This window comes from Neopsephotus bourkii, unplaced genomic scaffold (genome assembly GCF_033783945.1).
Source record: "Neopsephotus bourkii isolate Nb327-2 ecotype Australia unplaced genomic scaffold, CSIRO-AGI_Nbou_v1 NB_745, whole genome shotgun sequence".
In the NCBI taxonomy this organism is placed as follows: Eukaryota; Metazoa; Chordata; class Aves; order Psittaciformes; family Psittacidae; genus Neopsephotus; species Neopsephotus bourkii.
Window position 1 is genome coordinate 1920465 of NW_026901243.1, and position 24307 is coordinate 1944771.

General features: G+C 39.0%; 1 protein-coding gene and 1 long non-coding RNA gene across 2 annotated transcripts; one reads left to right on the top strand and one right to left on the bottom strand.

The window, feature by feature from the left end:
• Positions 1 to 1826: 1826 nt before the first annotated feature.
• AQP1 (aquaporin 1 (Colton blood group)) lies at positions 1827 to 21820 on the bottom strand. Its single transcript, XM_061354754.1, has 4 exons — positions 21302 to 21820; positions 5660 to 5824; positions 5177 to 5257; positions 1827 to 3698 (listed from the first exon to the last, which is right to left on the bottom strand). The coding sequence occupies exons 1-4, from the start codon at positions 21689 to 21691 to the stop codon at positions 3519 to 3521; spliced, it is 816 nt and encodes a 271-aa protein (XP_061210738.1). The 5' UTR covers positions 21692 to 21820; the 3' UTR covers positions 1827 to 3518.
• Positions 19265 to 23070, top strand: LOC133212914 (uncharacterized). Its single transcript, XR_009725642.1, has 4 exons — positions 19265 to 20018; positions 20659 to 20774; positions 21979 to 22167; positions 22648 to 23070. It is a non-coding gene; the product is annotated as an uncharacterized LOC133212914 (long non-coding RNA).
• Positions 23071 to 24307: the final 1237 nt, after the last annotated feature.

The window sequence follows — 24307 nt, forward strand, 5'->3', positions numbered from 1 at the left end:
TTCCTTGCACATGTTAGAAGACTATGTAGAGTCTACCAGCATGAAATCTAAAATTAAATTGCCAGAATTACAATGGGGAAGCAGAACATGTATTTACTTCTAAAGATAGATGTCTTAAGTTAGGACCCGTATCTCCTTAGACTGACTATAGAATCAATGCAGAGGCAGGGGTTTCTCCAGGAAAGAATTGAAAGTACCTTCCTCAGGCTTCTGCTAAGTTGTCTTGTGCTCATGTATGGAAACATGAGGCAGCACTTTGTCAGCTGTCTAAACGACAGAGTGAGTCCATCTACAACTGGCCCCCAGACAAAAGTGGTTCATCTTTGCATTGCTCGGTTTTACTCACAAAAGGTTTGGGAGTACTTTAGCTGGGATGGGCCATACAGACACTGACAACTTTGTGTTGCTGAACTCGGGAATATTGCCCTGTGCTTTTACATTTACTAGTGTATAGCCGTTTTCTGTGGGGTTTTGGTAAGATGTGAGCTACCCAACAAGGTGGCTACAGAGACCATGTTAGAGTCCCTAGGTAATCTATGAAAGCATCTACCCCTTATCATATTTTCCTATTAGAATGTGTGATAAATGTAGAGGTTTGTCACTGGGAATCACCAGAGCACAGACATGATCTATTTGTCCATAGGTTGGGATCTATTAGTACATACATTATGGGAGTTGTTTTAAACAGCTGTGTTCTAAACTTCCTCTTGATGTTTGGGAGATTTTCTTGAGTTTCTGGGTAACCACAGGCAAGTAAATATATTTTCCCACTTGACATTTGCTAATGGGTTTCAGTAGTTGCTGTTTCATGCTTCAGTTCCTTTTCTGGGTATCTTCCAAATAGTCTAATGAGATGATGATAACTTTTAAGCGTGCTTGTCGAGCACAAAGCGAAACCATTTGTGCCAGGAGTGAGGAGACCACTAGCAGCTCTGGTTTTTGCTTAGAACCTGTTGTTCTGAGCTCAGGATCTAAGTACTACAAAAACACCTTAAATATACCACTAAGGTTTTCCTTTTTTAAGAAGTGAGGTAGTTATGCCTGAAATTCCTTTGAAATACATTTTCACTTATTTTGCTGTAAATTGTTTAAACATTTTCACCATGAATAAATACACCAACAAATTATGTATCATTTACTTTTACCTGTTCTTTGCTTCTTCATTAACAAACAGTTTTTGTACACCTTTCATCAATTTTATTTATTATTGTAGTAAATGTAAGCAGCAGCTAGAGCAGCTAACATGATGTAGTCCTCTTCCACACCAAAAGGAAAGGCTGTATTGCTTTCTTCAAAGTAGAAGCATAGGAAATAGAGCAATATAGTGCTCTTTGGAGGGTGTAGACTAAGGAACAAATTGTAAATCTCACATTTTCTCTATCACTATAGAGGTATCAATTTGAGGTAACTTCAGCTTGTCAAGCTTGTGAAAACAAACTCTGGGCAACTTGCAACTTGAGTTCTGGCTCATTGATTTTGTAAGGCAAAAAAGGGTTAATATCGGGTCAATGGATGCATTGGGTACCAGCAAATAAAGTTGTTTTTTTTTTAAAAAAAAAGGATTCTGGAAAGTAAGAACAAGTTTGTGATATCCTGCTTCATTTCTAAGTGTAGTCTAGATAGAGCTTGCTTCTAGGTGAGGGTCTGCTTTGCCTGCCATACAAAGAAAGAAGCTTCTTTTCTGCAAGGCTAGCATCAAATCAAAGGAGCAGCCAGAACTAGAAACATGGAAATTCTCTCAGTCTTACAGGTGAGCACCTGAAGAATGGTGTAGAAAATGAAATCGCATTGTGTTACAAGGCAAACTAAAAATCAAGAATCAATCATGAACATTCCACGTATTAGCACAACTGGATTTGTTTATTTTTATACCACCCCAAAAATCATGCTGTACGTACATAGCCAATACATGGGATAGCACACCAAATGTAGACAAGAAAGATATGCACTGCTTTATTTTGCTGGTGATTTTCCTTTTTATATCTTTTCCACTATACATCTGCTCAACTTCATGAAATGATCCAACCTACATGGATTCCCATGTTGACCCTCTCTCAACTCCACACTGTCTCTCTAAGAGGAGACATCCTATTACCTCTGGAGTGATTGTCTGAATGATAAAGTGCGCAGCTTTTTATGTAGGTTCCCTGGGCCTCATTTCTTATGTAAAACTGTTTAGGGCAGAACAAGTATAAGAGCATGTATCTGGTTTAACTATACTCTATAGTTAGTAGGTAAGACCAGCTAATGCTTTGAGTTACTTGGGAAATCATAAGTAGCACGCACACAAAAATGAAAACAGAAAATAGTTTTCCATATTGTTGAGAGTGTTAATTTTCTTTAGTTTCCAGTGTCATTAATTATGCTAAGCACTGCTGCAAGTCTTTACACTTGTCTTATGCTCTTATTTTCTTACAAAACAGTATACTAGGCTTTCTGTATAAAACATATATATAAACATTTATATATATATATATATAAAAAAAAAACAAAGCAACAACCCCAGAATGGACTTACACACAAGTACATATTTGTCCCTCGTTAAAAAATATACTGTGTGTATATTTATTCATTGTCCCTGAATGTCACAGCAGTGTCAACTAGCATGGGGCTCAGGAAAAAAGGGGCTTTCTTTTTTTTTCCTGCTTTGCTTTAAAACATACACTTAAATTACATAAGATTAACAAAAGCAGAGTAGTCACAGGAACAATCAGATCCTGTTTATATATTGGCACCATGTTCTTGTTGCCATTGTTAATACTACTCTCCAACTTGACTTCTAGTTATTACTTCCCAGGAATTAATATATCTACACATTTTTCGTCATATATTCTCACAATAAACTGGATGTAGGTTCAGGGAGAATGAAACACTAGAAAACCTAAATGGATCCTGGGACTCTGGACATTCTTGTCCAGTTTAACTTTTCTGACCCTCTTCCTCAGAGATTATAAATCATTTAAAAAAATATGGTTAATTCTACATAACAAGTAATTTTTAGTGGCCTTTTCTTCCAAAAGGTGCTTCTGGGCAATGATTTGAGATAGATAGTTTTTCACGCGCACTGCTGGCATTTGATACCAGCCTTGCATATTTGTATAAATAATTTTTCTGGCATAAGGCCCTTATTACTGGTGCAGATGGTTCTCTGCCCTTGGAGTCTATTCTTTCAGCAGACAGACCAGTCAGTTGAACTACTTCTCATTACTGAGTGAGGTGCTGGGAGAACCCCATATGCTTAATGCACCAGAAAATTTTGTTGTGAGGAAGAGGTTAAATTTCAGCCCAAATTATTTAGCCTATGCAAAAGTGTCTAACGACTTTTTGGCCTGCAGATTTTGTAATTGAAAAACCCCAGATATAAAAATGCTATAAAGATTGGGGCAAAAAATGAAAAACCATATTGAATTAAAAAACAAAGTTCTGCTTGCAGGTTTACAAAGAGTCTATAACACTGATAAAATCTTCTGAAACCAATGTGCTTTTTTTTTTTTTTTTCTTTTTTTCCTTGTGTTTCTTTATTTTGGCTTCATTTCAACCCTGGAGTTCATATCATCTCCTTCCAGATCATACTCTTCTACTTGACCGCTGGTCCACACCTTCATGCGGTCAGTCAGGTCGCTGCTTCTGGGAGCCAGAATGAAGTCATAAATCAAGGCAGCACTTGCTCCTCCAATGATTGGGCCAACCCAGAAGATCTGAAACACAGTTCCCAGCCGAGTTAATACATCAGGTATTATTCCACCATGAAATTTACAGTGAAAACATTAAAATTACAGTCTATCACCTGATTATTTACTTAACCACAGGACAAGAAACCAAGAATTTCTCACCATGAATTGGCAACAGCCCCAGGGATTAGTAACTGTATGTTGTCAAGTTCTGATATTTAAAATTAGGAATCTACTGGTAAAACATCACTGTTTCTCCAGATAGTTTTAGCAGGGGAAGATTATTTCTAAAAGCAACAAGGGTGTTAGATTCCATTTTTCCACTAACTTTCAGTGACAGATGAATTAGAAAGTAATACTTAGTAAGGACCTAATAAGGGGCTTAATTTGCTGCTGGCCGCTATGTAGCCTGTGATATTGCTAAAATTGTACTCGTCTAATTTCTTAAGGCAAGTAAGGTCTGGAAAGAGAAGTAATAAAAGTGTTTTAGAAGACAGGCTGATTTTATTAGAAATAGTAGATGATGTTGAGGGCTTGGGGTGGCCAAAAATTTCCTGAGTCTGAAAACACATTTTATTTTATTCATCAGTATCAGTGGTTGAATATGAATTATTACCTTTAATTCTTCACTGTACAACAAAATATAATTTTCTATTAAATTCTGAAAATGCTAGTTACTAGCTTAGTTATATTACCTTAGTATCCTATGTAATATTTAAGTAGGAGATAATGGCAAAATTTTGCCAGTGTCCTTCTTTTAGGTGTTTAGAGTAAAACTATACTCATGTCCAACATTTTCACAACCTATTGCACTACCATCAAATTTTGACGAATGCCTCCGCAACTGTCTGCCAAAATCGTTAAGTAGGAGAGTTGGAACAAGCTACACTTTAAGTATTAAAGAACACATACTCATTTAGGGCTTTTATACCAGCCGTCTTTATTGAACTTTTGTGAAATAAGTAAACTTTCATAAAGTTTCTAATTTTAGCCACATTTAACCACAGAGAATAGTCTAAAGTTTATAGTGTTTCCAGAACACTTATCCATGAAAGCACATAAGCTGACATAGAACGTTTAGATGGACATTTTATTAGCTTCCAGATGTTGTATCATCCATTTCAGTTTATAAACCTGCTTAAGAATCTTCCTAAATTAGGTCTTCCCAGATTAAGCAGTAGTACTTTACAAACTCAGTTTAAACAATAAATACTCAATACAGGGTTCTGTGTAATGAGGCTTTAACATTTAAAATATTTGAAATAAATAAACATAAAAGGAAATAACCACAGAAAATCTGCTGTCATATTTTGAACATACATACTCAGCTTGAGGATATTGTGATCCCCTGAGGCTGTTCAGGAGCAAAAAGGGATGATTGTTAAATGAAACTGAAATGACAATTCACTGACTTGGTGCTGATGGTATGTGTTTCAAATGGTTTTTGATCTTGTAGACTATGCATATGCAGAATAACGTAAGCTAAACAAAGTTATTCAACTTACCCAGTGATTTTCAAAGTTGTTGGCAATCAGTGCTGAGCCAAAAGATCTGGCTGGGTTAATTCCACAACCAGTGTAATCAATCTAGGAGGTGGAAAGAGAGACAGTGGTGAAGCACTGATGCACATGTGGCACCTTCATTGCGCAGGAGAGCAAGCAGCTGCCTACAGCATGGTTCAGATGTTCACAACAGTTTTATTCATCCCACCCACTCTCCCTCAGAAAAAGGGGGAAAGACTGTTTTCCATGCATCTGTCCTGTCCCACCAAGGAAACAAGTCCTACTGCAGTGATTCCTCCCAGGTGTGCAACATCATCGCTTATTGGCATAGCCACATGGCCCAAATAAGAATGTTGCAGAAAAAAAGTTATTCTCTGAAGTGGAAGAAGGGAGAAATTATCATCTGCCAATCATGTTCCTGCCCTCACTGGCCCATCCTGAGGTGGGATAATATTGCAGATTTCAACTGTGAGAGTTAAAACTTACAGCAAGAAGATGTCCCAAGGCAACAGAGAGACCAATGGCCAAAGGTGCTGATCCCGAGACATCATTCCTCCTCCTGTCTGTGGTGGCAAGGACACACAACACCAACTGGAAGGTAGCAATGATTTCGATACCTAGTCCTTGGCCTGCATTGATTCCCTCTGAAAGCTGCATGGAGACAAGAAAGAAAATGTCGCTTGATATTCCTATCTGACTTCAACCAATACAACAAAGTTTTGCAGGACCTACTTTCTCAATGGGAAAACACAGACCTGCACAGCTATTTCTCTCCTCAGGTTGTTTTTACTTAACAAGGAGGGTAAAATAAAAAAAAGAAAAACTGGAAAGAAATTACTTTTGAAACACTCACTGCTGTACTAAAGGCTAGGCATAACCAGCTTTTGTTGGTGACTCATCATGGTTGCATGGTTGCTGCATCCAGTCAAAAATGGATGCTCAACCATTAGAAGCAATGATAACATAACTGATCTACGTGTGAGAAACAAATGAGCCAGAGATCCACCTTCAGCAGAGTTGACCCATAGAAGTGAAGTGCGATGCCTTGAGACATTTATACATTGCTTCTGAGAAAGAGGATCCTGTGGTCATGTTAATCATTGCTCAGCTTGCATTCAGCAACAATTGCTAAGCAAATAGGGGTAGGAGAAGAAAGGGACAAATAGTAAGAAATATGCATAGCTCTGTGTAGCTTGAAAGTACTTATCCCTGCTATTGACAAGTCACATTAATCTCCTCTTCTCACATCACTACTTATTTCCTGTAATTCAATATGAACCCTTCAAAACAAGGGCAATGTCTTGCAAAATGCTGGTCCTATGGTCGGATTTCCACATTAATATTGACACTTATACTGTGATGATTGCTTGAAAATACGCCACTTTAATGTCACTTGAAACACCCTGAGATATCCATAGTGTTCATGTTGGAATGGAAAATGTGACACAAGTACTACTGAAGTTCAAAGGTATCTAAAATGTCTCTAGATGTCAATTCTTAGGCAATGTTTCTCTGACTTGGGTAGGTAATGAACTTAGTCAATGGAGATCAGATCCACTGAGCTGACGAAATTAGGTGATCACTTGAGAGTCAGCTGAATAGAGCAGTCTTTCATTTTGTATTAACTAGATCTTATGTGACTACAAGAGCTTAGATGCTTAACTCACATGTAGACTAATTTTTTTTTTTATTTTTTTTTTACTAATCATGACATCAGTAAAGTTTCTTATTAATGTAGAATCATAGAATCATAAAATAGTTAGGTTTGGAAGGGACCTTAAGGATCATCTAGTTGCAAACCCTCTGTCATGGATATGGACACCTTCCACTACAACAGGAAGGTAAATGCTGTAGAACATATTGAAAACATGCTAATTCACATAAATAAACATTATACAGTAGAAGTACTGTCGTGTTTCAGGATTACCTGTAAAAACTTTTGCTTGACAAGAAAGCATGGACTTAAACCATTCAATGTTACAACAAGGTTTTAATCCTTCTCCTAATTAGTATATTTAGTAGTACCTTAGTTAAAAGAAGCCTGTATCTCAGCTGAATAACTTTGTGCTAAGCAGAAATAACTACATTGTATGGATAGCATGAAACACGAGCTTGGATAGAGGCCAGAGAAACTGAGAATGTGAGCGACTCAGAGTAGGAAGCAGAGTCTGCAAAACTTATGTTCAATAATAGTGCTATCAGTAGGTTATCCAATCTATCATAGTCTTTCCATTAAAAATTACTAGGTCATAGATGGCAAAAACACAACATGCTACTGTGACCCGTACAGAGCAATGAACTATGGGAAATCATGTTTTAAATCTGTTTTTGTGGTTTTACTTTCCATCTCCCCAAACCCAATAATTAAATAACCTTAAAGATGTTTAACTGAACTCTTCCACTTTCTACCTTTGCTATTCACTTTCTTTCTTCTCTGCAACACAGCAGCATAATATCAAATTCCTAAGCACTGGAAAGAAATCATCTGAGTCTTTGGTCAGCATAAATCTGATTAGCTACATTAAAACCAGTGAAAACACATTGATCTGTAAGATCTGCCAATTTGAATCATTATTAACATATTTTTATATCTTGATCTTTAAAACACAGAGCTGATACCCTTGAGTTAGAGGCAGTTCATCCAGAGGTAGAAAGAAATTCTGGTTGAAATGGTGGGCATTTTTGTTCCTTCAGCATGCATACAGTACAAACTGAAATCAGTCAATGAAACTGTCAGCTTTAATAGCACTTACATGTGAACAATACAAATCTAATGCATATATATATATATCAGCCAGCAGTAAAAATTACATGATCCAGAAATTCATGCTGTATGGTTGATATATCGCTAAATTATACTGTTATTTAGTCATCCCTATCTGCAAAATCCTATCTCGCATTTGGAAGGCCAAACGGTCAAAAAGCAGACATATTATCAAATAAGTGAGTGATATGCAGATAAATGGATAAGTGGATGAGGAACTAAATTTTCTTCTACTGTAATGCAACTGTTAAACATCAGAGAATCTGCATCTGATGTCTGACACACTGATGTTAGTATTTGACAAAGCCTTGGCATTACAAACGACTAAACACTGACCTGCAGTCTTTCCCTTCATTTGAAGGGCTTCTATTAAAAAAAAAAAAAAGAAAAATAAAAGACAATAAGAGCAAAATTATGCTTTTAAAACCTGTGATAATCCTTATCTTTGAGAGGCGGAAATTATATTCTTCCTTTCCCTCCAGGAAAACACATCCTACAGCTGATGTGACTTGAGGTCATTCTCCCTGCTAATCAACACTTATTGATGGCGTGTGTGGAGTCAAAGAAAACCTGGAAATGTCATAGGAAATCTCTTGTTTTCCTCTAGCATGTAATTTTATGCAGCCTGCCAGGGACCTAAGATTCCACTGTGAGAGAAAGGACTCTGGGCCATTTTCCAAAATGAGGGAAAATGAGACAAACCTTGAATGCTCTGCTTTGTTGTGGTCTGTGGATCTCCAGTGTATAAGTGTAGCATCACTGACATTCATTATTTGCCTACTTGTCAGTGATACAATATCATGCAGCAATAGCTGGGACAGCAACACATGAAACAGCATGAGTCTCCACCACCCTAACCACATCCCAGCCAAAGCGTAAGATGGGTAATAGAAAGCTGCATTTCTTAGTATCAAGTTAAAATGTACATGTGTATGTGTGTTTATATTCAGATTTATGATCCTTGTTCACAGTGGATTTGTAAGTGTTACCCATATAACAACACAATACAAAACATTTTGCACCTTTTGAATCTGCTGGTTTAAGCTCTTGACAGAACCAGTTAGGCATAACCAACATGAGTTAGTTACTCTTTCATTGTATTTTCCATATGTTATTCAGGGTTTTTTTTAAGGAAGGCTTGAATTTTAGTAGAATACCTGACTCCAGAAGTCTCAGGACTGTCTATAGCTTAATCTGGATCTAGTAGGAAGTAGTACTGAACATTACAGGGGAGGACTACCCATAGGTGTCGATGAAAGGCAAAAAAATACTGATGGTCTTAAAATCTAGCATCCTACAACTGAGACTATCCATAATATAAGGTGACCATATATCTAGTTCTTAAATAGACAAAATAATGCCTTGAAACATAAGACAGTCACTTTTACTGTAGTTTCAGGGTGAAGGGACCGCTTTCCAGTGACCTATATCCACACTGCAGTGACTTTCTTCCCTGTTTTGGTAGGCTGTTTACCAGCAGTCACAACAAACTTATGTGAGCAGCGTATGTGGGCTGATGCTGAATTTGCCATTGATGGGTCTGTCAGGAAATCTCTGATCTCTACTCATATCAGTACAATAACTGTTAGATGCTCTGCATTTCAGGTGATGCTCATTAAGGCAATAGAAAAAATGGCAGAAAGTAGGTCAGCTTTTCATGCTTCAGACTTGTGAGGCTTGAAGAGGGGATTCAGTGCATTAAGGAACCAAATATGTTCTAAAGGATTAATATGAAACACACAAGCTCACACTCCAACACAGTTTCCCACACTATAGGAGTCAACCCAGACTTCTTCTCTTTTGTTCACATGAATTGTTCCATTAAATTTAATTTCGAATTCACTGTTTTGACAGGAGAAAAGGCAGAAACACACCCAAGAAATGGGTTATGTAATTGCCAACATCAGAGCATTGTATGTAGAAACCTATGTCTGATCAGCTGAATCAATCCTGACTGCATTAGCTTGCACTGAGTAATTTTCCTTTGACTGAAATAGCACCCAGACAACAAGCAGAAGCCTATAGACAGACGGTCCAAGTGAAATGTAACCTTATGTAAGCTTAATTCCATCAATATTTTCACCTGATTTCACTGTAATTTGAACAAGTTTGTGGGAGAAAAATCCATGAAAATCAGTAAATTTATAGAAATCGCATTCATTCAGAAAGCTCCTGAGCTGCAACTGATTGGAACCTAAGGAAGCACTTGTAGCCTGCTGCAGCCCTCCGTTTTGCATTGCTGGACAATGGTATGAGGTACAATACTGGTTCCCCATTTAAAGATTAGCTTTCTCTGGAAATGCTACTGCTGAGAAACCTGGTTTGAATTCAGCGCTGACTCTGCTTTGAGCAAGAGATCAGGCTAGAGACCTCCTGAGGTCACTTCCAAGCTGAATTATCATGTAAAAGACGTTGGTCCTCTGGAAAGGCTCTTCTTGTGGAAAGGTCTAGGACACAATTTCCTCAATGCTGCTCTGGTTCAGATGAGTTCATGTCTTGAAAAAGCTGGTGATATATGCAGATAGTGGAACTACAGCTGGTGGATCAGTCACTGTGAAGGATATGCATATAGATTGCAGGCTATGCATATGGATTATATTGGTGAGTCAATTGAGACATAATCATAGAATCATAGAATAGTTTGGGCTGGAAAGGACTTCAAGATCATCTAGTTCTAATGCCTCTGCCATGGGCAGGGAACCTTACCCTAGATCATGGTGCCCAGGGGTCTGTCCACTCTGGCCTTGAATCCTGCCAGGGATGGAGCATTTACCACTACTGTTCCAGTACTTCACCACCCTCACAGTAAAGAGCTTCTTTCTTATATATTGGTTTGAACCCATTACCCCTTGTTCTATCACTACATTCCCTAACCAAATGAGGACCATTAAACCCAAGGGCAAAATGAATTGAAAATCTTTATCTAGTCATGATCATGAGAGTAACCAGTTGAGACAAACAGCTGCTTTTAGGTCTTGGGAAATGGGTAGTGGTCATGTTGCTGCCATATGTCTGCAACATGAGACAGGAGAGAGGAACAATGAAGCTGGTTTCTCAGAAGTGCCCTTAACTACCATGTTTAGCTGACTGAATTCCAAAGCTTCAAGCAATGATTTGGGCAAATTAATGGTATGTTTTCTTTCCTTTTGGGTTTTGGGTTTGGGTTTGGGTGTTGGGTTTTTTTGTTTGTTTTTGGTTGTCTTTTTTTTGCGTTGGTTGGGTTTTTTTTAGAGCAGGATATTTATGAGTTGTCTGCCTTCAGAAGAGAAACGGGGGCAGGAAATTAAACTGGCCCAAGGTAAACCCAACTGTGTACTTCTCTAGAGGCTTCATATTTTTCTCATTAGGAGTAAAAGTATACCAAGTTCAAACCTGTTTCCTGTTATATGGATAAGACTGTTATGCAAGGTGGTTTCATTACATAGTGCTATGCTCCAACTCTTCCAAACAAACCTTTAGCTGTGGATTGTATCTTCCAGGGTCCAGCTTACTTTCATATAACAGGGATTAGTTTCTCATTGTTCCTGAAAAATAATAGGCCTCTGGAAATGTAGAAATCTATTTTTCATTGGGGAATGTCAACTTTGTCCATTCTTATGAAACACTTCACTGCAAGCCATGCTGGCTGATGTTTTTTAGAGACAGAAAAGCAAAGCCACAGCAATTTAGTGACACATGTATTATTACTGATGTATGGTATTTTTTTTCATATCCCAGTCATCCCTAGGTAAGGCAGATTTTGCAGAACCCCAGCAATAGCATGGCTGACACATAATAAGAAGCATGTTGTGGACTGATTAAAAATGTATTACTTTTTTTTAAAGTGGTTTTAATATTCATGTTACAAGAAGAGCTATGTTCTCCTATCTACACAAAATCTAGCATTTTCAGGAGCTATGCTGCAATAAATAAATTATAATAGACAGACTCTTTCCTTGTGTGTCGAATTCAAGTAAATGGCTAACTACTTGCACTGGACCTGCTCTTTTCAGCATCCCATGTTACCTCTGCCACAGCAGACTTTTTTTCTTAAAGGAAGATTTTCAGCATTTTACTTAAGCAAATTCTCACTGTTAATGTGTTTTCTTCCTATAGCTTAAACTTTCCCTTTGTTGTTTTTTCTTATTTTTCTTAATATGAAAAACTCTTTACATTAATTTAAATAGTTCATGTTCTTTTCTTGATCCCCATGCTAGAAATATTAATTATGTTGCTTTATACTATCATTTATGTGTTTCACTGAGCAAAGTTCTTTAATGTAATGTTCTTCAAATGTATTCTCAGAAAGAGATCTCCTTAGTACCCTCAAAATCATCTTTGTCTGGCTGGCTTGTAATTTTGTCTGACTCTTCTTATTCTTTCACCTCCAGTTCTGTTATGAAAATAACTTGATAACTTCCATTTTGATAACATACCTTTCTTCTTCTGGAAGCCTGTCCCAGATCTACTGAGCTATAAACCTTCCTTTAACTTGTAGGCAAAAATGTATTCAGAGAGTTTATCCCCAGCTATTTATCTACAATTATTCTCTTCTCTCCTTGCTATTTAAAGGTATCACATTGAAATGGCTGTTTCTATACCCATTATTCGAGTGCTAGAGGTTCAGAGAGTAAAAAGTCTCGTTTGTTTAGTGAGTAAGTAGTGACAGGCAAAAATCTAAAGAATTTCACTTAAAATTATACAACAGGACCACTCAGAAGAAGCTGCTTTGAGAAGAATTAAGAATTAACTTTGGAGCATATCCTAGATCAACAATAGAAGCATTCAGCAGAACCTAGGGACAAAACATATTGTCCTATGCTAGATTATCCTTCCTATAAATACAGCCTTAAGAGCTCTAAAGGGGACTCATTCAATTCCCAAAGCAGAAATCATATTTTCCATTCTTTGGAGAGCAGACACCCTCCAGGAACAAGACTAACCTCCCTCCTCCCACCCTATCGTCAGACTGATGAGAAACTAGCCAGGGCTTTGTGTTGCAGCAGCCTGGTATGCCATAAAGAGAAGAAAGATGGTTTCATTTATACTAAAGCAGGGCATATAAAGTTTACATGTGATGCCAGTAACAGAAAGCAAAAGTCAGTTCTTCTATAGGACTTCCATTTAGCACAGCTAGTTAGAGATAGACCATCTGTCTCATTTACGCTTTACCTTTTGATGTGCCTCTGGGAAAGTCACTTTGGGGAAACTTTTTTTTTCATCTTGCTGCTGAGAAATAAACAACTTTTATCCAGAGGAAGAGAAATGGTGAGCTGTTTGTTGTTGGTCTTTTTCTTTCAATGCCCAGCATAACCCAAGCAAATAGTTCATTTGCCATAGCACTTTTGAGGGACTCATTTAAATCACAGTGCTATTTATGATGTCCTGTATTGTCATCATAGAAGGAGATGATCATTCAGTGGGGAATTTTAAGCATATCTGAATTTTGAGCCTAATAGAATCAACCTTTCTATGTTGTTACTAGAATAACTACCTGGATTTGCATAAACCTCTCATGATGACTGTTGGCTGTTGCACCAAAGAAATACTCTTTTTATACTTCCAGACAAACACTCCAGCAAACCTGTGAGGTTTTCCAACTTTCCAAGTCTGAGTTATTTATACAGTCAATATTGTGCAAAGCATTGAAGATTTGGCATTTCATGGAGTTAAAAAACAACTCTGTGCAATGGATTTCTGGAATTCAGGGAACAATTCCAGTTTCTTCATTTCTCCATCTTGTTCATCAAGCAATGAGTGATATTAAAGGAAGGAAAACATAACAAACATGTCTTTATTCATTCCTCGGTCCAAATACAGTCATCAACTTCAGGAGAAGTTGTGTGTATACGTGTAATGGAACATTTGCCACAGTTCTGCTTTCAAAGCATTAATTGCCTTCACTTGGCACAAAATTAGTATCAGGAGCCTTGAAAAGTTTGGTTTTCTTTGGTACCTCCCAGCAATTCCTGGAGAGGGGATGCACGAGGCACTACCAGGGAAGTACTCAGAGGATTTCTTTGCTCTTTGCAGTCCACGACTGCTAAAAGAGAAACCCCTTGCATTTTTGTCCTCCTGCTGTTTATAGTTTCCCCTTTGATGCCTGTGAGGCCCCATATATTTGAGGTTAAAGTTAGGTTAATATCATGCCTTAGCCTCAGATCTCATTGACTTCAGTGGAGCTGCAGAAATTAAACACCAGCACTAGCTTTGCCTCTGGATCTTAGAAAGATCAGTACTTTCCCATCAGGTTGTACATGAATAAATACACATGACTGTATACAGCTCCCAGCCAGAAAAATCTTCAGGAGACATTTACTTGATACTAATATTATTCTGGATGCACTGAGGAGCACAGCCACAGATCATGATGTCCTGTTGTGCCAGGTAATGTATCAGCCCACAATGAAAAGGATGCTTCTGCCTCTGTATATTTGGAATACAGACAACAGTTTAAAGATGGGGAAATACAGAAACTGAAGAATGTAGACACATAACACACCATTTGCTATCTATGAATTTAAGCACAAACAGAACAGTTTGGACTGGTTTCCCTAACACCAGAATGCAGATTTTTCTAAGAATAAAGATTTCTTTGACATTTTCAATTGTGATGCCAGGTAAGGGTATTGATGTTATTGAATTATCTCAATTAAGCTAGAGAATGCACAAATAAACAAAAATGTACTACTGCTGTAAAAAAACCCAGGCAATTTCGTCTTGAGACAAACAGGAAATTTTTCAAGGGCTATTTTTTCTTCCTTTAGCGCTTGTGATGTGGCTTAGTATCTTTGCTTTAAAAACGTTAAATGTAGCTGCATACATCTAAGGTAGTGACACGTTCTAGGATTCTCTGATTAAAGAGATGCCGTTCTCAACTCACCTGAAGGTTCACATCTGCTGAAGTGCTTGAGCCCTGCTACAATGATTTACGTTGTTTTTACCATTGCATCCATTTAATCAGAAGAGATCCATAATATTCACTCTAATGTTTGCTGTGGAAATTACCTTTTTTTCACAGGCTGGGGTTCTTGCTATGTCAGATCTTGATTTAGAATTGACCCCCATCAACAGATTTTTGTATTTTTTTTTTCTACCCAATTTAAATTGGGAAATGAGATTGGCGTTATTTCATTTGAAGAATCTTGCTATCAAGCTACCTATTTTGTGTATGTGTGTGTGGAGGTGTGTAAACACATACACACAAAATATCTAAATACATATGGCATGATACATAGAATGCTAAGGAAAGAGAAATAATTTTAACTGTTTATTGACCAGTTAAGAAAGGTGGTGGCAAAATTAATTTCCTTATATTTCATACCTGATCTTACCTTGGCTGACAGCTGATCAAACATAAAAAAAAAAATCATTCTCCAAAAATCCCGGCTTGACTCCATTTAAATCACAATGTAAACCAATCTACCAAATTAATATTTTTAGTTCTGTTGCAATTCACTACTTTGCAACCCTCTGTGCAGTTCTCTCATGAATTTCTGTAATTTCTGAGAAGAAATAAATAAAGAGGACCTTTATTCTGAAGTATGCAGAGCATTTTTCAAAAAATGCACCGGTCATCTTCTGGACATGAACCCCATTCATGATACAAAACCCACTTTGAACCACTCTGTTCTAGCACCAAAAGGCTGTCCTGCAGGTGGATGATCACTAAGGGTGATAACTGTGAGGTTTACATGTCAGCCCAGATGTTTCTGCTGTCACAATGTGTGAACATTAGAAAACAGCCAAGGCTACGGCCAGTTTTAAGCAGGTGTCTTTCCTGTGTTCCACCTGCCCGGCCAATTCAATACAATGCTGGCATGCCATAAAAGGCTGCTGCTGTAGAACAGAAATTGAATAATGAGCTATTGTTTTGGAACTCTTTGTTAATAAATAAAAATTCCAGACTAATCTTATGAACAGGAACCATTTTGCTCATTCTAAAAATACAGCAATTTCTGGCCCCTTGTAGAAGCTTGAGTGCTTAAGCACGAAGATGTCCCAGCACAGGCAAGGCTGGCAGGAAAAGACGACACTGGATAGAAAACAAGGCGTGTAAAGGGCAGTGGCAAAGAGAACAAAGCTCATTGTATTGAAATTTGAGAAAGATGCAGTATATAATCTGCATTGAAAACAAAAGCATTCAGGGATTTTTAATAAGTACTGTAGGGCAGGAACCCAACTGCATGTCTCATCCATCCAGTGGCACCTCTGGAACTGCAATTTTCCATACTGACTCAGAGGAAAAGCAACATCGCTTACTCAATTGTCCACACTCACTGTCAAGTTTATTTTGGAAATTCTTCCAATGTAACCCAACTTTGTTTATTTTGAGGTTGGAGAACAGACTCATAGGGTGCGGGCATAAAGAGAGAGGGAAATCACAAGGTAAACACTGAGTCATCAAGGGCAGCCAGGCAAGTCCCCATCGTCAGAGGCCACCGCTGGTGCACAGGTTTGGACCAAGCATAGGGACTCTGGTGATTCCTGCTCATGATCCCCTCTGAGGAAGCTTTCTAAAGGATGGGAAAGATGCAGTAAGGAATACTGGGATAAAAACATCACTACTGACCCACACACACCATTATGAGGAATGGCAGGTCTCAACTTTATGAGGGAGCTCCAAATGCAGTGGCAATTTAATGTCTGCACTAGAGGACTCTGTGCCTTAGGAATTTGTTGGGAGAAAAATCACAGCACTGATGTCCTAGGGATAAGATGATACATATGCAGAAGCTAAGAATCCATACATCATATGCCCCATCCTATGCTTCGGTTTCCATGAGGCAAGATACTGTTCTGCCTTCAGCTTTCCCAAGTAGTAGAATAAGGCTGCAGCTGTGAAACACATAAACTGCAGAGACAAAAAAAAAAAAAAAAGCGATCTCAAGGATAGGGGTTCAAAGCTGCTCTGTTGCTACTGGACCAAAATCCAGATAAATGGAAAGGAGACTCATTCTGTGTGACTTTCGTGAGGGTGGAGAATGGCTCCAAGCAGCACATACTGCCTGGGTAGGAAGAACCAAGGGCAGCAAAGGGCTCCTTTCTTGCTGCCTTTGAGAAAGGATTTAGATTTGGCCACTGTGTGTTTAACACCAAAAGTCATTGCACACTTATGTGCACCAATTCCTCTGCCACAGCTGATCCAACTTCAGGGACACTCTGCTGCGCAGTAGTGGCAGAGATACAGCTGGTTGCACTGGAAATCCAAAGGGTGTTCCAGCAACAAGTGACTTTCCACTCTCCAGGGGTGGTATCTATGTGACTATTCACCTGTCTTAAGAAAATGTTCCAGGCCTCTGAAACCACTGACCACACATCCCTTCTGACTTTTCCAGGAAGTTGTTCAGTTACACAGCCATCACTCCTCAGTCCACTGTGTTTTTTAAAGCCAAGTCCTTCTATTTGTTTTTCTTGGTTGTTTTTATTTTCTCTTTATCTGCTCTGAGCAACACTACCTTCAGGCCTGTTCTTCTTGCCTACGATTTTTGATCCATTTACAACTTAAAAAATGATATCTTTCATAATAAACTTCAAGGCAGAGTTTTCAAACTGTAGTCCAGAGACTTAGGGGGCACATTTCCTCGCACTCTATTCAGTATGTCAAAATACAGAAATTCTGAAATTGTAAAGCAGTGTCTGCATTTTTTAGAAACTCAATTATTTTCACACCAAAAAATAAAATAAACCAAACAAACAAAAGAAAGAAAACAAAAAACACTGATATAAAGAAATTTTCTCAGCATGTTTTTGAAACCTTGATAAAAGTTCTCAAGATAATCATGGCTGAACTGTGAATACTGTGTTAGTTAGCTTAAAGTACAAAATTCTTCTCTCACCCACCTTTCCTCTTGAGCTCTTTGTTGGTCATTAACTGCCCATGATGAATAGTTTCTTCCATTATCCAAACTACGGATCTGTCCTCATTAGACAATAGCCAGCTATGCTGGCAGTTAAGTGCATTTAGGATTAGGTTTTCTCTATTCTTATAGTTTTACTTAGTGAAAATTTGTAACACATAGTAATGCAATTGCCAAAAAACAAAAAAGATACAAGATTGTGTAAGGAAAAAGATTTAATTTTTTAGAACAACAAGCACACTGCATAATCCTCTTTCAGCTTTTCCAATTCTGAAAGTTTTACTTTGGCACCCACAACACTACCAATATATATGGGAAGTTAAATGTCTTAAAAGGATTCAGTAACCTAAATACCTCTCTGAATATTGGCCAGAATGATGTTGAAATCAGCCAAAGTAACTAAAAATATTTCCATTTACTTCAGTGAAGTCTGGATCAAACTCTTCAGATGTGACTGTTTTCCTTGTCTTAGTATAAAACAAACATGAACATGTTAAAGGAGCTTCCTGCCTTTTCATTGCCCCTTCTTTTTCTTCAGTCCTGCACCTTCCATGACTCTTTTCTGTGCTTCCATTTGCTTTTTTCCTTTTTTCTCTTTCGGCAATGAAAAAGGCACAAATTCATCCTACTTCATTTTGAATATTAACAGAAAGTTCCTATGCTGGAGCCTCACCATGCTGAAGAGCTGGCTGTTTCTGGAGGACAATGCAACAAATCTGAAGTGTGACATACCTCTCTTTGTCTCTTTTTCTCTGTGAAATAGAGATCAGCCTACGGAAATGGGCTCCTCACTTGGCACCTCAGTGCAGAACATACAGCTGGGCAGGATAAATCTAAGTTCAGGCATGCAGTCCCACCAAGTATCCACCGGGGACACTGGATAGCCACTGACATCATTAAATTGCTCCTGCATTTTTCCTATAACACTCCTTCAAAAGCATGACAGGGACAGAACAGAGGACAGAGCCACGCACATCCAAACCCTCTTCCAACCTTGTTAAAGAAACAGCATTCCCCTTCTCCATATTCTTTTTCTCAATAGTGAATCTACTCTTCACTTTCCAGAGGAAGGGCAGGAAGACAAAGCAGCTGGCAGGGATACCAGCTCTGTCCCTCCCTCCTCAGGTTAAAAAGCATGACATAAAAGCAAATATCTGTGGTTTCCCCTTATCATCTATTTGTTAAAGGAAGCAGTGTGCTCTCAGTGCTGGGTTGTGGTTTCAGAGTATGCCCTGTTTGTGATCAGCTCTGCACAAGGACAGCTGTTTTGCCATTCTCCCCTGTGCTGCGCACAGATCCAACTCCCTCCTCAACTCTCACCTCCCTCCCCAAACAGTTCTGGCTTGTCAGTGCTTTTTTGCTTTCTTCTCTAGCTCTTTCCTGCAGGGGAGAAGAACAGCTGCTGCCCTCCCCATCCCTAGGGAGGTCTCCCACCTCTTCCTCTAGCCAGAACATTTATAACTGAATGTGAAAGAGAAAAAGTCAATATTCTGAGACTTTGACAATGACAAGCACTGAGACCAGGGCTTTTACGAACTATTTTATCCATTAATTCTTGCACAGAAACTGTTGCCAGATTTGCAAAATTGGTATGATGAAGACTTACACTATCTGGTTTTGCCTGTATTTTATGGCCATTTAAAACAATGGTGGTATTCCAGAGGCATTACTCAAGGAGGAACAGAGCTTCCATCCTAAAATTTTTCAGGGTCATGAAGTAGTGTCCTAAGCTTACAAGATCAGTAACTTCACTGATCATTCCTATTCTTTCCATCTGTCCTCTTTGGTTCTGTTCTGAGATGTCTTTGTGCAGGGCTCTGAATAATATCTTTGTAGTCTGAAGAGTTACTCACTGAGGAGCAAGAAGAGTTTTGGATTATTATCTACATCCCCTTTACAGTTTCAGGGCTTTTGGACAGGCAAATAAGCCAGCTGTCAGCACTTCGTGGCAAGCAAAAGAGTAGGACCAAACATGAGTGCTGTTGAAACCAGACCTCCTGTGTTTAATGGCAGTTGGACCTCTCGAGGAAACCACTTGGGCGGATACTCTGTCGCATGCGGTTGAGCAATTCCCTCTGCCAGTGGTTTCAGAGGGAAAGAGCACGTATGACACCCACAGCCAGAGCCTTCTGGAGTTAATAAAATTATTTGCTTTTTTTCCCCAAAATATTTTGTATAAACCCATCAAAATTTCCAAAACATTGGCACGATGGAATACCTGCAGCCACAAGGCTTAAGGAAGGTAAGCAACCAGCCTGCAGAGTAACACGAGGGTGGATGATACTAAGCTGCTCAGGAATCACCTTCTTCATATCAGGTTGTAGTATGTTTTCAAAAACTGCCTCACTTTCTGAATTAACTATAATGCAAAAGCAAATTAATTTGTTAATTTAATTTTTTTGTTCCTTTCTTCCCCTTTTGCCTAAATGATTCCTGAGGAGATATTGTATTTGCAGCTTTATGTCCCAGATATCCCTGTGACTCCAAATGGGCATAAGATTTCAAACTAGCTCAAGTTTCAAACTGCAGTCAGGAATATTCTCAAGAAAGGGGAGGAAAAAAAAAAAGACAAAAAAAAAAACCAGATGTTAAATGCTTGTTCCTAACAGAATGAGGTGAAACAAGTGACTATAAGGCAAATTCATTTATATTACCCAGTGTACTGCAGTGGCAGCAGCAGTAGCTCTGACAGTGAGATGATTTCAAGTTTAGAAGTGTATCTATCCTTTTTTCTCACATTATGGGACAGGTGTAAAATGTCAATGTTTTGAGGAGAAGTTGTGACCAGGCAATTTTTAATGTAGTGTGATGTTAGCACCTTGCTGGGTGAGGGGTGAAACCTGCACCCCTGTTAAATGTAGCTGCCTCACATCTTTCCCCAGGCTACACTGAGAACGCAGGGTTTTCCCAATTTTGCACTGCAAAAGCAGAAACTCACAGCAAGTGCAGATAGAATTCTGTGTCAGGCTAGATCTGAGCACCCTGCCTAACACAACAGGTAATGTTCACACTTTTGGTGCTAGGCTTTCTCTTGCTACACTTCTCTCCTGCTGTTCCTACAGGTTTTCATTACACTCATCAACAGGTTACACAACCCATTAATTAGGTATTGAAAAATAACAATATTCATAGTAGCAAAACCAATATTCATCATAGTAGCAAAAACAACATTGATATATGCATATTAATCAGCACGTTGTCTGAAACCTTCAGAACAACAAAAGGGACTTGATTATGCAACTCTTAGTGATTTCCGTGTCAAACAGGTGTTAAAAGGCACCTTTCAGCAACTTAGATGTACAAAATTGAACATGACCATAACATCCTAAAGTTCCAAAATACAGGTGGTGAGGAAGGACCATCCCCATGGTACATGTCTATCCTGGTATCAGTCAGGACTTTAATAAACAAATGACTACCTGAGGTCACCATCACTGCCAACATCACCACCACCACCACCCCCCCACCACATCTTTACATTTCTACTCTAAAAAAATGAAGAAGGAATTAAAAGTTTCTACTTACCGAGTTGAGCCCCAGGAGGTTGTTTGGGAGAGAGGAGGTGACTCCCGACAGAATAGCTGTGGCCACCACTGCCCCCAGACACTGGGCAATGATGTACATGAGTGCTTTGAAGATGCTGATCTGGCAGCTCAGCAGGAGGCCCAGGGTCACTGCTGGGTTCAGGTGTGCACCACTGATGTGGCCCACACTTTGTGCCATAGTAGCGATGGATAACCCAAAAGCCAGAGAAACCTTCACGTTGTCCTGAGACCTTGTTGAAGTTTTGTTGCCCACCACTGGGAAGCTAAAACCCAGAGCTGAGCCAATGCTGATAAAAATAAAAAGGCTCATGGCAAGGAACTCAGCCACCACTGCCCTCCAGAACATTTTCTTTTTGAATTCACTAGCCATCTTTCCTCTCTTTCTCTTTCCCCTCCTCACTTTCCCTTCTCCTTCTCTCCCTTCCTTTGCCTGTTATTTTTCCTTTGAGGACTGAAGAGTAATCTGGAGAAAAAATACAGCCCCTGGATTATTTATAGGGCTTTGGGTGGTCTGTAGGAGGAAAGGGGTGTTGCACAAAAGGAGGAAAGAACATCTACATAGATGCTGACTGCTAGATTGATGTAAGACACTGTACGCCTGCCAAAGTTTTTTCTTCCTTTCTCCCCCCCCGCTCCCCCCCCTTCCCTCCCCTCCAGTGTTCGATCTCTGCTGCCGTTTATAAGAGGGTTTTTTAAATTCTTGGAAAAGTCTTAAGGAGTGCCTCAGGAATTTTACTTCTTCAACTCCTGTATGATCATTCAGCCCATGGATTGGAATGAAAGCTTTTATGGGATTTCTGTCTTGAGCTGGACTGAAACAAAAAGCAAAGTTATCTGTGCAGGCTGGTAAGTTATTCATGCTCAGCTTCACCAGCAGCAGATAACATCTGAAAGTAGCAGATAAAGCTCACAACTAAATCCACATTCTAGAGATTCAAGTACCTCTGTTTCATTTGAAAACAGGTAGAAATGTCGCTTCTGCTGGCTCTGTGGACTGGGAATCTTATCTGATGCCAAGCCTGACAGCTGTACAGGCAAACACACGCTCATACAAGCTGGTTGTAACTGATGAATGGTAGGGATCAGTTTGAATCTCTGTGACCACTGTGTAAATCTGACATAACGTTGCAAATAAACTGGAAGCTTTCTATGAGTTCAGTTTGGATGCTGAGGGACAGATTATTTGGGGGTTTGTGGCTTGAGGTTTTTTTTTGGTTTGGTTTTGGGGGGGGGGGTGTGTTTGGGTGTTGGACTTTTTTTCTTTGTTTTGTTTTTATTTACATGATTTCTTCACATTTTTTTCTTTCAAACACGGTGATGTCTCAGGGTTTCCCCAGTCTTGCTCTAAAGCACTCCTGACAGGCAGGAAAAAGCCGATGTGGGGGCTTTCCAGCCCACGTCCTGCCGTGAAAGCGTAGCCCACACCACCCTGCTGAAGGCTGGCTGTCCTGGCTGTCACCAGGGAGACTGGCTGCTGCCGCTGAGCCACTGGACTGGCCGGAGACAGAGACAGAAGGAGAAAGCAAGGGAGAAGGGAAATTACATGCTTGATTTTGCAGACAAAATGAATATCCCTGCAGTGCCAGAGCGTCTTTAGGAGCAAAAGGTCTAACCGCCTCTGCTTTTATCACAGCGGGACTTGAATGCATGCCTCAGATTTAGCCCTGTGTTCTCAGACCTCTGCCTGCTTTAACGGCTGTAAATCACGGGGGGTGCTCCGACTTTAAACTATCCCAAATCTGATCCAGACTCAGAAACTGACTCTCCAGGCACAAGTCCTGAAAGTTAGATATTTAAAATTAGCCTACTTCTCTGCCGCCTCTTTTTTTTCTCCGTTTTCTCCTTTTAATGCCTAGGTGTCAGCTTCTGAATTGTACTTAACTCAAGACTTTTTTCACTTGGACAATATGTTAGTACGAATATAAAATCAAATACACACCTGGATAGTATTAGACAGTCAATAAGGGGTTTTTAAAGATATTTGCCTTTCGAAAGATGATTCAGATACATAGCTGAAGACTGTTTAAATAAAAATCCAGATGTCTGCGGCCTGTCATCCCTGAGTTCTTATTCTTTCTAGACATCAGATGGCTTTGATTTTCCATATAACCAAATTTATTTCCTTCTGTTTTATAATGCACTTACACAACAGAACCATGCCAGTGAAAGAAGGAAAAAACAAAGAAACAGAAACAAATTAATTATTGGTTTTACCCTTCCAATTACAGTGAGATTTCAATGAGGAACCATGTAACAGGCAAATCAAAAAAGTAAATTTAGACAAACATGGTACATGTTGGAATTTTAGTATGATCCAAATTATGCTAGATATATTCTGTTCAGTAAAAAATTTATTTACTTCAAATGGTCTGTAGGACTTGAAGATCTTAATTGACCAGTTTTTCTGGTCTTACTAAGCAGATGCCCAAGACATAGGACATATACCGTACACCTCAGGGAAATGGGAAAGCAGAGCTTATAAATAGTTCACAACAGTTTCCGTGTGTCCCATATTAATACCTGTGAGATGGCACTGCCTAGACACTTAGCTATTTCCACAGGAAATTACCTTTTTACCCACTTCTTTCTACAGTTTGGAGCTGGATGACCAAATAACCTCTGTATCAGTAATAATAAGATGAGAAGGAATCCCTTACAGAAAAATTTCTGGAAGCCAGGAAATTAAGCTGAGAAAGCATTGCAAAATGCTTCCCTGATTTCTACAGTCTCCCCTAGGTATCCCTGACTTGCCTGTGCCAGAGACAGGGTATCAAACAAACAAGATGTGCAGTCTGACCAGTGGCATATGTGAAAACCACACAATTTAATGTGCCCTCAGAGAGCAGCAAGTTGGTCATCCCCCTTGAGAGTTAGTTAATACACTTATATTTTCATCTTGGGACTCTACTGGTGTCTTCATAACTACTACCCACCTCTCATTTCACATTTTGAAACTTGATGCCACTATAACTAAATAAAATTGCCA

What these genes read in the sequence shown, in the direction of transcription:
- AQP1 (XM_061354754.1), bottom strand. Translation starts at nt 21,691, where the DNA reads ATGGCTAGTGAATTCAAAAAGAAAATGTTCTGGAGGGCAGTGGTGGCT. An exon ending in ACCTCCTGGGGCTCAACTCG is followed by an intron (nt 5,825 to 21,301) that starts GTAAGTAGAAAC and finishes GTCTCCATGCAG; the next exon opens with CTTTCAGAGGGAATCAATGC. An exon ending in ACAACTTTGAAAATCACTGG is followed by an intron (nt 3,699 to 5,176) that starts GTAAGTTGAATA and finishes ACTGTGTTTCAG; the next exon opens with ATCTTCTGGGTTGGCCCAAT.